Source organism: Xyrauchen texanus, chromosome 42 (genome assembly GCF_025860055.1).
Source record: "Xyrauchen texanus isolate HMW12.3.18 chromosome 42, RBS_HiC_50CHRs, whole genome shotgun sequence".
NCBI lineage: Eukaryota > Metazoa > Chordata > Actinopteri > Cypriniformes > Catostomidae > Xyrauchen > Xyrauchen texanus.
Window position 1 is genome coordinate 24357639 of NC_068317.1, and position 12566 is coordinate 24370204.

The window sequence follows — 12566 nt, forward strand, 5'->3', positions numbered from 1 at the left end:
AAAAAGCCTCTGCTCTCATCCAACAACAAACTCAAGCATCTTCAGTTTGACAGACACTACTGGAACTTCAAATGGGACCAGGATCTATTCCCAGATTAAACAAAAATAGAGCTTTCTGGCAGCAAACACCAGAGATGGGTTTGGCACACACAGAGATGTTGAAGTACCAAATGCCCACAGTTAAATGTGGTCCTGGATCTTTAATTTTGTGGGGCTGTTTTATGCCAGAGGTCCTGGACATCTTGTTCGGATACAAGGCATCATGGTCTCTATCAAATACCAACAGATAAAACATCTAAATCTGGCTACCTCTGCCAGAAAGTTGATAATGGGCCCTGATTGGATCTTCCAGCAGGACAATGATCCAAAACAAACATAAAAATCAAAATTTGTGGGGTGAACTGACGAGGAGAGTCCACCAACATGGACCTCTGAATTTGAAGGATCAGTAGAGATTCTGTATGGAGGAATAGTCTCAGATCCTTTGCAGGTGTTCTCCAACCTCATTAGGCATTATAAGAGAAGACTCAGAGCTGTTATCTTGGCAAAGGAAGGTTGGAAAAAGTATTGAATAAAAGGGTGCCAATGATTATGGCCAATGCATTTTGAAGAAAAATATTTATTTAATAATGAGATATTTACCCCCGTTTCAATTGAATTAAAAGTTAGATATTTTTTATATATTTTTGTATTTTTTTATGAAAGATCAAAAGGATAAACAATGCAGATTTTTTTTCACAGCCTTCTTTGCTCATATTTCCCATGGGTGCTAATATTTTTGGCCACTACTGTATATATGTGTGGTATATGTGAGACCATACCTTCTGGGTAGATGGGTGGCAGTCGATGGTGATAGAACTGATGTGGGGGCACATCCCCATGGCTGACGTGAGGGTAGTATGATGTGTGTGAGGCTGGTATAAAGTGGGGGTGTGTCAGGTACGGAGGGTGGATGTGATGGCTCGGGGACAGAGCCGGGGAGTAACTGGGTGGGTAACATTCAGAATGAGGTGTCACCACAACCCTCCACACACCCGTATTGTCCTCTAGGACCTGAAAAAACAAATATACATATGAAACGCTCAGACAAACAACAAAGAACTTCCAGCCAGTGTTATTAGAACATATTTTCTAATACATAGAAACGTAATTTGACGTGGGTGTGGCTCTTGTGGTAAAGCGGGTTGGTGGTTCGATTCCTGGCCCACACGACTTCACATGCCGAAGTGTCCTTGGGCAAGACACTGAACCCCAAGTGGCTCCCAATGGCAGGCTAGCGCCTTGCATGGTAGCTCTGCTGTCACTGGTGTGTGAGTGTGAACACGTGTGTGAATGGGTGAATGAGACACAGTGTAAAGCGCTTTGGTAACAACTAAATTTAAAAAGGCGCTATATAATTGCAGACCATTTACCCCAAAACAAACAAAAAATTTCATAAAAATTAGCATAAACAAATTTTAGCAGAAGTACACACATAGTGTAAAATCTGAAACCTATACAACAGAAAAATGCCACTAGATAGCCATAACACTGGATGGTCCTGAGATATTTAAGACTGTTAAAGATATTTGAATAAATAAATAAAAAAGCTATTAATTTTGTTGTGTTATTTGTTATTAATTAACTAAACAGATTTTTTTTTTATGAAATAGAAATAAAACTAAATACATTTTTAAAAATGAATATTTTTTTTTTTAAATGTATTATAATTAAAAAAAAAATACTATAACAACCCTGTAAAAACTAAACTAACTAAAGAACAAATTGCTAATATTATAGACAAAATGACATTATTAATTCTATAATAAATACTTTATATAAATATATACAGTATATATATATATATATATATATATATATATATATATATATATATATACTATAATAAACTGCGTCAAGCCAAACAATTCCCAACCAAACACACTATTTTACGGCAGCCATTAGTGATCCACCCAACAAATAATACAGCTTGTATCCAGATACAATGTGCCAAATGTTACTGAGGCAACCACAGACATTCAGTGCCACTTTAAACAATGGGCAGGAATGCTAAGTAAACAAGGCATTGGTAATGTAACAGCCATCAAGCACATTCCTTTGACACGTATGCAGTTAAACAGACCTGCTGGAACAGTTCACATGGAAGAAATCACATGACTTTAGGATCATACTTGGTTAGAAAATGAGGCCAGTGACAAAAGAAAAATCATCCCTCAGAGAACCAGTCTGCTCCAGGTTCAAGCTGTGATCAAAACTATTTGATATACCCACTGTTTTTAAGTCCTGGGAAATTAGTGCCAATGTGTCCATTTTACGTTTTAGTTTTTTTGGCCGGTCCTGCCCTTCACATTTTGGTGGTATGTACTCATTAATCATATTTACACCAGTGCTCTCTGTGGCATAATAACCCCCTATTCATTTTTTACACAAACAACTCAAAACCCTTTTTTTCCACCCTCTCCACAATACTTTTTTGACCTTTCTGCTGAAATGTCACTGCCGCTGACCTTTAGCAAACTCTCTGACACGTTCAGAAAGAATCATTGTAAAGATGAACAACTTGTGTTTCTTGAATGTATGTGCGTCATTTGTTTTGTTGCTGCATACTGGACACCCACTTTTAGAGTGTTTTTGTAAGAAAGGGATATATTTTTTGCCCGTGGGGGTGAAATCACATCTTTATTGTGCGAGAAAGGCTTCGCCACCCAAACACAGCCCTGATCCATTCCAGCTGGTTACCTGGGAGACGTAGCCAGGAGGAACATGGATTGGTGGAATGGAACCGTTTGGTGACATCATGGGAACTTCAGCAGGCCCTAAAGCAGAAAAAGAAAAGAAAGATGTCAATCAAACAGCGACAGAAAGACAAAAATGCCACACAGTAACACAACACTGACTCCGCCCCCTCATTCCATCACGTAATGCCCGTTTAAGCAAAGAAAAGGGGCTACGGGAAATTTGTTCTATATTCAAATAGTTTCTCCTGTCCTAGCTTAAAGGAACAGTTCATGTGTTGTTAAGTTTAAGATTAACTTAAAGTTGAACTTTAAGTAACTGTAAATGCCATCCAGCTATAAGCGACCGAACACAAAGTTACACCCCTAATATCTGTGATTTCTCTAATTTTAATTCACTTCAGTTCAATTCACTCCATCTTTTAACCACTAGCCAGCTGAACTCTCCACAGGGCTGTATTTGGAACAGTGACACTGGGTTAAACAAACAGATTAAAGCATTGTTTATGGCTTCACCGCAGTCCACGGCTTCTATACTGGAGAAGAATTTGAGCCATCAGGTCCAACTGGTGCACCATAGGAAAAAAACAGTCACAGCTGCATTTACAATGCCCACAAACCTTCTCTGTTATGGCTCTCGTGGGACCCCACTGAATGAACCTCCTCCACCCCCACTTGCACTGTTTGTTGTCAGAATATAAAGCCCTGAGATGCACATCCAATAACTCAAGCAATAAAATGCTCATATGAATTTCCTTTTCCACAAGAAAGAATTTCTCCCACTTTTTTGTTTTTTGGAACAAACTACTTTCTACATTTGGAGGCTGTTTGTCTGATTTGCATGAAATTTGGTATGCATCATCTAGAGATCCTCCTGATCAAAATACTACACAAACTAATGGATTACCTAGTAAACATTGATCCATGGTGTTTAATATTTTGGCTTTCATCATCTTTTATGTTTATCTTTCTTCAGAAAATGTCAGCCAGGGGTGTTTTTTAAAATTTGGTTGATTTGACACGGCCCCTAAAAAATAGCTCTTAGATATTTCAGGAACACAATTCTCAGCTTGTTACTTACTGTAACGTGAATTATTTTCATCGAAATGGAATGCAACTACAATATAAAAGGAAATACTCAGTTTTTGCGTTATCACGCAGCCCTAAACGGTGCCCTCGTCCGGGGGCTCTCTTCACCAGCTGTTTAAGACATTGCCGTCTCGTCCAGACACTGCAGGAACCGTGGCATGACAGTCTCCAGCGCTGTAAATCACAAAATCACCCTGATGAATTTTACAGTTTCTCTGCGGCTCTCCGTCAGGCCCCAGGTCCATCAGTCAATACAGGGGTCAGTATCTATCCAGCTAGTTGAGCTGCGCGGTCACTGGGTTTGAATAAGACTGTTTGTGCTTGTGTTGAAGGGGCTTCACAGGAGTTTCTTTAGTGCAGTAGAGAAGGGGGAGGGGGAGGGGGAGTGTGTACATACCGATGTGTGTGGGTCGTTTCATGGGGACAAGAGTGTGTACGCACAGTGGCTTAAAATAAACTTTCACAGGGCGATTGTTCTGTGTGTTTGGAAAGGGTCTCGCGCAGGTATGCTAAGTCCCCGAACTGCCCACCCCGTTCTACCACCCTCTCTCGCACCGACCGGCCTGTGAAAGATGAAGAGTTTGGTTTGAGGTTTAGGATTGCGCAAAGGGGGCTTTTAAGCTGTCTGAGTGACAGGACTGTATCACTGGATCTTCATATGAAGAGAGCCCTTTCATCCTTGACCCACAAAGACAGAGAGAGAGAGAGAGAGAGAGAGAGAGAGAGAGAGAGAGAGAGAGAGAGGGCTGTGTTCGGAATGGAATGTTAGCCTACTGCTTACTGCATACTGCACAGTATATACTACATTGTAGACTCGAGTCAATCTGTTTGTGTTCCAAGAACTCAGTTGGTAGGTTATCGACTGCTAGAGAATACATTTTTGGATATAATCAGAGCTTCCACTTACTAGTTTTGATCAATATCAGTTTTATGACAAGGGTTTCTACAAGTTCAGTTTCGAGACGCGTTTTCTGGGTCCAACGCATAAATTGCGTCAGAATTAACTTTCACTCGTGAAGATGAAAATATGGCAACCATATATGGCTGGTATAGTCTACTTTTTAAAGCCACCTGACACTGTGCATGCATGAATGGCTTTGGTTGTCAGGGAAATCAAAGAGTCAGCACGATGTAGGCAATCTCTTCACTACACTTCAGCCGGACAGCTGAGGTAAATTCGATGACTCTCTTAAAAACATAAGGGCGGGACATACACTGTTTTGATGGACACTTCTCAAGGCCAATGAAGATATTTGTTAAACATATAGCCTGATTAAACATCTTTTCTTTGGTCATTTTGATGCACAATTCAAACAGTAGGAGGAGGCAATTCTCCGCATTCCATCTATGCCAAAAGTGGAGATACACATTTTTCATCAGACAGTGACGATATGCAGCCTACTATTTTCATTTATAGAATAAGAAACAGTTCACATTATGCAACAAACATTTCAAACCGTAGTGTGATACATTGCGTATTTAAAGGTGTTTAACTTTTCGGTGTTAAAATACTTCTTTCCCAGAATAATATGCAAAGAAAACATTAAGCAAGCCATTTGTAGGCTTATTTTTTCAGAAACGGTAAACACTGCGGAGGAAATTCACAAATAATTAATTGTGCACGGTAAAATCGCTGATTATTTGCATGCGCTGTCGGCATGGCCAAATGTGGTGCAACTGTTTAGTGAAATTGCCCTTGTCTCTATAAAAATATAACTTGATCAAGTGACCCGAAATTTAAGTGCACTTCTCCACAACAAGCTGCACAATTTGAGTTATGTGCAGGACAAGTTAGGTGAAGACATTTAATACTTTGGCTAAGGGATTTGTTTGAATCCCTAAACCTAAAGGCCGCTGCACACTTCCAATGAATTCGAAGGCCGAACATGTGTGATGTCATTTAGAACAACACCAGGACAAAAATAAGGTGTTTCGGTGGTTAGTAACAGCTTGCAATGGCAAACTTTCAGGAAAACTTTGTACCGGCTGCTAAACACCTTCTTACTGCCATTGATCCAAGTCATTGATAGGTGTGACCTGTAGCTCCACCTACTTTGAGGCCCACAATTAATTCCTGTTCAGTCAGTTAAGATGTTAGTCAGTCAGTCAAAATGAAAATACCAGTATCAAAGACTTTCTAGCAAGTCAGTCCCCTATCGGCCATCTTTGGAACACTCTAGGGAGGCTATTTCAAGTCATGCCAGAGCAGCTCCTATATACTGTAATTGAATGGAGAAAGACCAAAATCTCAAAAAGGGTTGGTCAAGATTACAATCAAAGAACATAAAATCTGACAATACTGGAATCATAAATTGTTGTTCTTTACCACCAACATCCGTTGACCATTGGGCGCTCAGAGCTTCTTGGTTGAGCATTCCAATTTCTCCCATTAATTTTAATAGAAGTGGCCCATCTCTGCAAAATAATCTCTGCCAGCGTCCAGAGTTATTAGCGAGCTGCTAAACTACCAACATCTGTATGACCATTCGACATTTTCCTTTACACACCCATCTTTGCAGTAGTATCAGTGTAATTAATCACAAGAACAGAGTGTATTCTGTGTATATTATGGCCGTGCATAGAGTGTTAGCACACATTAGCACCATGAATGCACAATGTAAACATTACAAGTTACACATGATCTACTGCATACTGTTTATATTACTTTACATAATTATCGAGTAGTTAAAACAGCTTCTTTTACAGACCTCGATTATGCAAATTCCGCTTATAGAACGAGGCAAGAAGTCATTGATAAGACACTTTAATGTCATATTAGTTGATGTTTTACATGTAAGTCTTGAGCATCCTCATATTTAAATGTACGTCTAAACGCCTCCCCCAGCAGCGTGGCCGGTGTCTGAATGTTCACAAACAGTATATCGTTGCTCAGCTGTTTCGAACTGGTTTTTGGCTCTAAGTAAAGGACGAAGAAGCACTTCACCTTGAGTGTGCTGGGGCCTTTAGTTTGAGCAACTAATAGCTTGAAGAGCAGCAAAGAAAGAGAAAATGATGGAGGAAGAGACAAGGCTGCTCGATTACCAGGCTTCTCAGGAGTCTGTCGAGGCAGAGTGCCTCTTCAGCAGAACAAACCCCCCTTTGTGCTCCAGAGAGAAGCTATCTCCCCCACAGCAAGGTCTGCTGTGTACTTCATACAGTCTGCTCAGTGCTGCTGGGGGCCGCTGACACACTATGGACATACTTGCATATGAGTGTGTGTGTGTACGTCAGCTTTACCACAGATAACTTGTGAGGAGCTGCTACCAAGCGACAATTTATGGCTTGCTTTGTGAGAAAAAGTGATTGACAGTGTGTAGATGTGTGTATACATAGATCCATGATCACAGAAGGACAAAAATGGAAGTGTGATTTCCCACAAACTATCAGTTCCTAAGAAAGATTCTCTAATTCGCTATTGGAGGGCAAGTTTGGCCAGACAAATAGACGACGGGCAGAAACGGGAGCGAAAGAAAAGGATGTTTTGGGAAGGAATGCTGTTGCATCAATCTGAGGACTGCTGGGCAAAGAAAGGAAGCACTTTTTCTGCAAGAGTTTGCAAATCTGATCTGAGTTTTTAAGCATTCGAATAAGTACAGAATCAGAATCAGCTTTATAGTGGGGTGATGATGATGATATACTGGGGTGTGTTTGTGAATGTGTGGAAAGTAAAATCACAATGGACATTTCTTTTAAGGGATAGTGCACCCGAATATTAAACATCTGTCATCATTAATTAACCCCCATTTAGTATGACTTTCTTTCTTTTGTGGAATACTATGGAGAAGGATAAAAGTTGCAATGAAAGTGAACATTCTGCCTAATATCTCCTTTTGTGTTCCATGAAAGTCATCAAATTCAATGATGACAGAATCTACATTTATCCCAAGAAACTAAACAAAAAAACATGTAGCCTTTTGCAATGGCGTATCAATTTATCTTCATTAATAAAGAGAAAAACATTCACACAGGCCAGACAAAAGTTGGACGACACACCACAATGTGATCCATCCATCCATCAGTATTTCTTCTTTTTCAAACTTCAGCTAAACCCAACCAGATGAAAGACTAGAATTACAGACCGGCAGACAATCTGATTATGTATATAGAAGACCGTAATTTTCTCTAGAGAGGGTTTCTGTGTCTGTCAGTACATGACAGTGTCTGCAAGTGTGTTTTCATCTGTGTCTGTGATTGCATGGCCCATTGTCTTCTATATAAACACTATTTGTCTCTCTCCATCTGAGGAGGAAAATCTGCACCAAAGTGTTTATCAAACAGACTCGATGATCATGAAGACGTACTTGTGCCTTTACAGACCTTAGAGATGTTAAATAATATCCCGACACAAAATCTATTCTAATTCAAGTGCTATTATATACCCCTTCAGCTGTGACAGAAAAATTAGGCATCTTGGGCCACTATCATAACAAAATATAATGCAATGATCATTTTGTTGTAACTCAGCTTTGATGAACTCCAAACACGTTATATAACAGACAGTAGAGCTATGCTTTCCATACTACATTTACACAGCTCTAATCACAGGATGACGTGCATACCAGTCCCAAATATTTACTGTAAATGTTTGTTTTTGCATTAATAAAAGTTATTGCAGTCTTTTTTGGACGACTGCCACAGAGACACACTCCTTTTGGACAGGAGGACAAACACATGCTCTGTTAACGGTCCAAATGCAACAGGGCCTACAGGTAGGAATGTAAAATAAAGAATGCTGGCTCAGATTACTGAAATCGCCCATCTTGTCATAATAAATATTTGAGTTTTTAAGCATGTAAAATTTAGGAATCCTCTTGTTTTTAGTGCAATACTGATTATCAAGATTGTGGAATGTGCATATTACTTGACTTTTGTGGAGAAAGTATTGCAAAAGATTGTAGCCAAACAGAAGAATCCCAAAATCAGCCAAAAGCGTTCTGAAATCACACAAAAAGAGAGGTGTGCGTAACACGATGACTTTGCTGCAAATTAAGTTACACACTCTGCCCAGACTATTCCTTTAATTTATCTATACTATATTGAAATTATATCAGCCATCTATTACCATATAGCTCCAAAGATATGCATAACGGTCTCAGCATCAGCATTTGAAAAACCCATATTAGTCGACTACTAGTGGCGATGTTCATGTTAATGATTAGAAACATAATGGCTGTTTAAAAACAAAACAAAACCGAATCGGGTAAAAAGCTAATTTGACAATATTTTGTCATTGAAAACGGGAACAAATGCTTCGATTTTCAATGAGTAAACTCAACGTTGTTAGAAATGTTGATAGTGCTCAGTTTAAAGTTCTTACTGAAAGTTCCCTTTCAAAGTAAAACCAAAATGCACCAAAAACAAATATTCCAAACAGTCTGTCTGGACATCCTCCATGCCTTAGTAACAGAAGCCCTGTGGCTATGTAGCACTTGGCTATGAATTCCCATCATGCTTGGCGAGAAAGGGTGTTGGCTTTCAGTATGCGCAATAAAATTGTCAGCGGAATCATTCAGCCCTTGCGTGGACAGCATTGTGCAAACAGCCCTTCAGGAAAACCAGACGACTTCACGACTACCCTCAAGTCATCGTCCCCCCTCTCCACCCCTCCATCACCCTTCCGCTCTCAGCAGCTGATTAGCCCAGCAGGGGTAGGGATGTACGAAACCACTTATTATCAAACTCATACTACTGTAAGTACTATAAAGACCAATTTTGCAGATATCACTACAAATACCTCTTTTAAATGTAGGCATAGCAATTTTTGAAAATCAAATGAATACTTTTAATCATTTAAGGAATGTTCTAGGTTCAATTTGAGTTGAACTAAATCAACAGCATGTGTGGCATATAATGTTGATACCACACACAAACAATGTAATCTAGTGCCTCGTTCCTTAAAAAAAAAAAAAGCTAAATTCGACGTTTCAGTGAGGCACTTACAAAATCTCAGTTTCAAAAATTTAGCCATGTGTTGTTAACATGATTTTAGTGTGATGAAATTGTTTACTAACCGTATCTGTCTAAAGTTACATACAATAGTAAAGCTGGTAGACCCTGTTATTCCCTGTATACCTTTGAAATGGTATTTTAAAATTTTTGGATCAACCAATTCACTTCCACAACCCTTACTGTAACTGTGTTTTTCACTTTTTAAAACAAACAAGAAACAAGTCGAACTTTTTGTTTTGTGGTTATCAACATTTTGCCACAAATGCTGTTGATTGAGCTTAAATTGTATTGAATGCAGAACTTTCCTTTAACATCATATTTGAAAGCCAACATTTTTAAAATCTAGTAAACCTAGCCTAAACTGCAAATATCAGCCATTTGTTTTTGTTTGGCTTTTATTAACACAAATTACAAAGATTGGTAAATGGTCTGCACTTATAGAGCACCTTTTTTTAACCTTAGAGGTTACCAAAGCGCTTTACACTGTGTCCCATTCACCCATTCACACACACATTCACACTCATACACCAATGGTGGCAGAGCAAGGAACTAGCCTGCCATTGGGGGGAGTTGGGGTTCAGTGTCTTGCCCAAGGACACTTCGGCATGTGGAGTCGTGTGGGCCAGGAATCGAACCGCCAACCCTGTGATTAGCGGCCGACCCGCTCTACCACCTGAGCTGAAATAACTCCTACATTTCTGTTAGATTTCAAATGAGCAGAAGGAGAAACTGTTCTTATCCTACACAACTATTCATTCATTTTTATTTTTTAAATTCAAAGCTTTTGATTTGTATACATTTTCATGATAAATCAATAAAATCACTACTTAAAAAATAGATTAATTAAGACCAATGTTTTGATGTGAGGATTGTCTTGGTACAACCTCAGTATCCAATGTATCCATACTTGGATGAGCCCAAGGAATGACCTGAATTACTCTCAGTCTCATTAATAAAAGCCCATTCAGAGAATCGGATCAGGGAGTTGCTATCATGCCAGGCCGTCTCTGGTGTTTCAAAGCATTGTTTTCATTTCCCATCCCGAGTTGACAGGGTGAGAACTTTACCCTCTCCCCACCCAACATCTGTGAAACCACCAAACGGAAGTTTGTGTGAATCATGCAATGATAAAATGTTCCTCTGACTTATAGCTGCAGATTTCACTAGCCGGGTCTGAGAGGCACTGAGACACGGTTTGACCTGTACAAGACTAAAGGGGCTCTTGTGTGGGGTGATTCCCCAGCAGAGGCAGGGCTTAAATTGGGATTTCAGAGGTGGGGGAACCCTAAAATCAGGTGATGTCGATCCTCCCCCCACAAACATAAAAATTGTAATTAATAAAACGTTGAAATAAAATACATGGGTATCTAAATATGGATTTATGTATAGGCCTGTTTAGTATGTAATTCAAGTTTTTTCTTTCAGATGAATACATTTTACTGATATTCTGTTTTAATTATTTTTCTATCATTATTTATGCATGTTAACTTAACAACTTAATTGTGAAAATACATAATTACATGAAAAAATTTATTTAGTAGATAACAAAAAAAATTAAGAATGATATCCATGTATTTTATGCATTTGATAAAATCAGATGACAGCTGAGACAAGTTACCTTCTTGCTCTAGGTTGGGAGTCATCTAATAAAACCGGCTTAACTTACACTGATCAGCCACAACATTAAAACCACCTGCTTAATTTTGTGTAGGTCGCCCTCGTACCACCAAAACAGCGGCAACCCGCATCGAATAGCTTTCTGAGATGCTCTTCTTCTCACCACAATTGTACAGAGTGGTTATCTGAGTTACTTTGTCAGTTTGAACCAGTCTGGCCATTCTCTGTTGACTTCTCTCATCAACAAGACATTTCCATCCACAGAAATGCCTCTCATGGGATGTTTTTTGTTTTCAGCACAATTCTGAGTGAATTCTAGAGAGAAAATCTCAGGAGATCAGCAGTTACAGAAATACTCAAACCAGCCCGTCTGGCACCGACAATCATGCCACGCTCCAAATCATTGAAATCAAATTGTTCCCCATTCTGATGGTTGATGTGAATATAAACTGAAGCTCCTGACCCGTATCTGCATGATTTTATGCACTGCTGCCTCACGATTGACTGATTAGAGAATCACATGGATGATAGTTGGTGCTGGTTTGAGAATTAACCATCTTGTTATTGGACACTTTCACTCTTGAATTAAATTAATCATGGCTGATTGTGAATAGTGAATTACTACAATGACATCTGTAACTGAAAACTTTTGATTTTGAATGATGCTGCCTCCACACCACTAGGTGTCACTGTAAGTCAAGAAGACCCAAACAAAGTGTACTGAGTGACCTTTAAGTTTTTCACATTTCAATATTATGGCAAATGTCCATCTAACAGAATGAGTAACCTTTATATAATCTACCACATTGTAAAATAAGAATAAATGTTAAGTTTTTAAGTTTAATGAAATAATTCACATAATGCTTAGTACATAATATGTACATTTTGTAGAAGATTACTCAATTGAGTTTAATTTAATTTTGTCATACAATCTTAAAAACAGACTGAAATATTCTGAAGACATACAATAGCTTTGTGTGTTGAACGGACCCAAATGTAAGTTTATAACACCATCCTGGTTTGGAACAACTTGATGGTGAGTAGTGTAAATAATAATTTTTGGGCGAACTATTCCTTATAGAAAGTAAATAAGGTCTGTTTTGAATTCATTAAGACCACTAAGTACACAAATGGTAAAGAAGACTAGGAAGAAACACATAGGGGTAGAATAAATGG

At 38.8% G+C, this 12566-nt stretch overlaps 1 protein-coding gene across 1 annotated transcript in view; it reads right to left on the reverse strand.

The window, feature by feature from the left end:
- Positions 1-12566, reverse strand: part of fndc3bb (fibronectin type III domain containing 3Bb) — a 78851-nt gene that overhangs the window by 42302 nt on the left and 23983 nt on the right. The window contains exons 4-5 of the mRNA XM_052115347.1: positions 2740-2816; positions 822-1053 (exon numbers count right to left, since the gene is read on the reverse strand). Coding sequence (XP_051971307.1) covers positions 822-1053; positions 2740-2816 — 309 coding nt within the window. The remainder of the gene's footprint in view (positions 1-821; positions 1054-2739; positions 2817-12566) is intronic.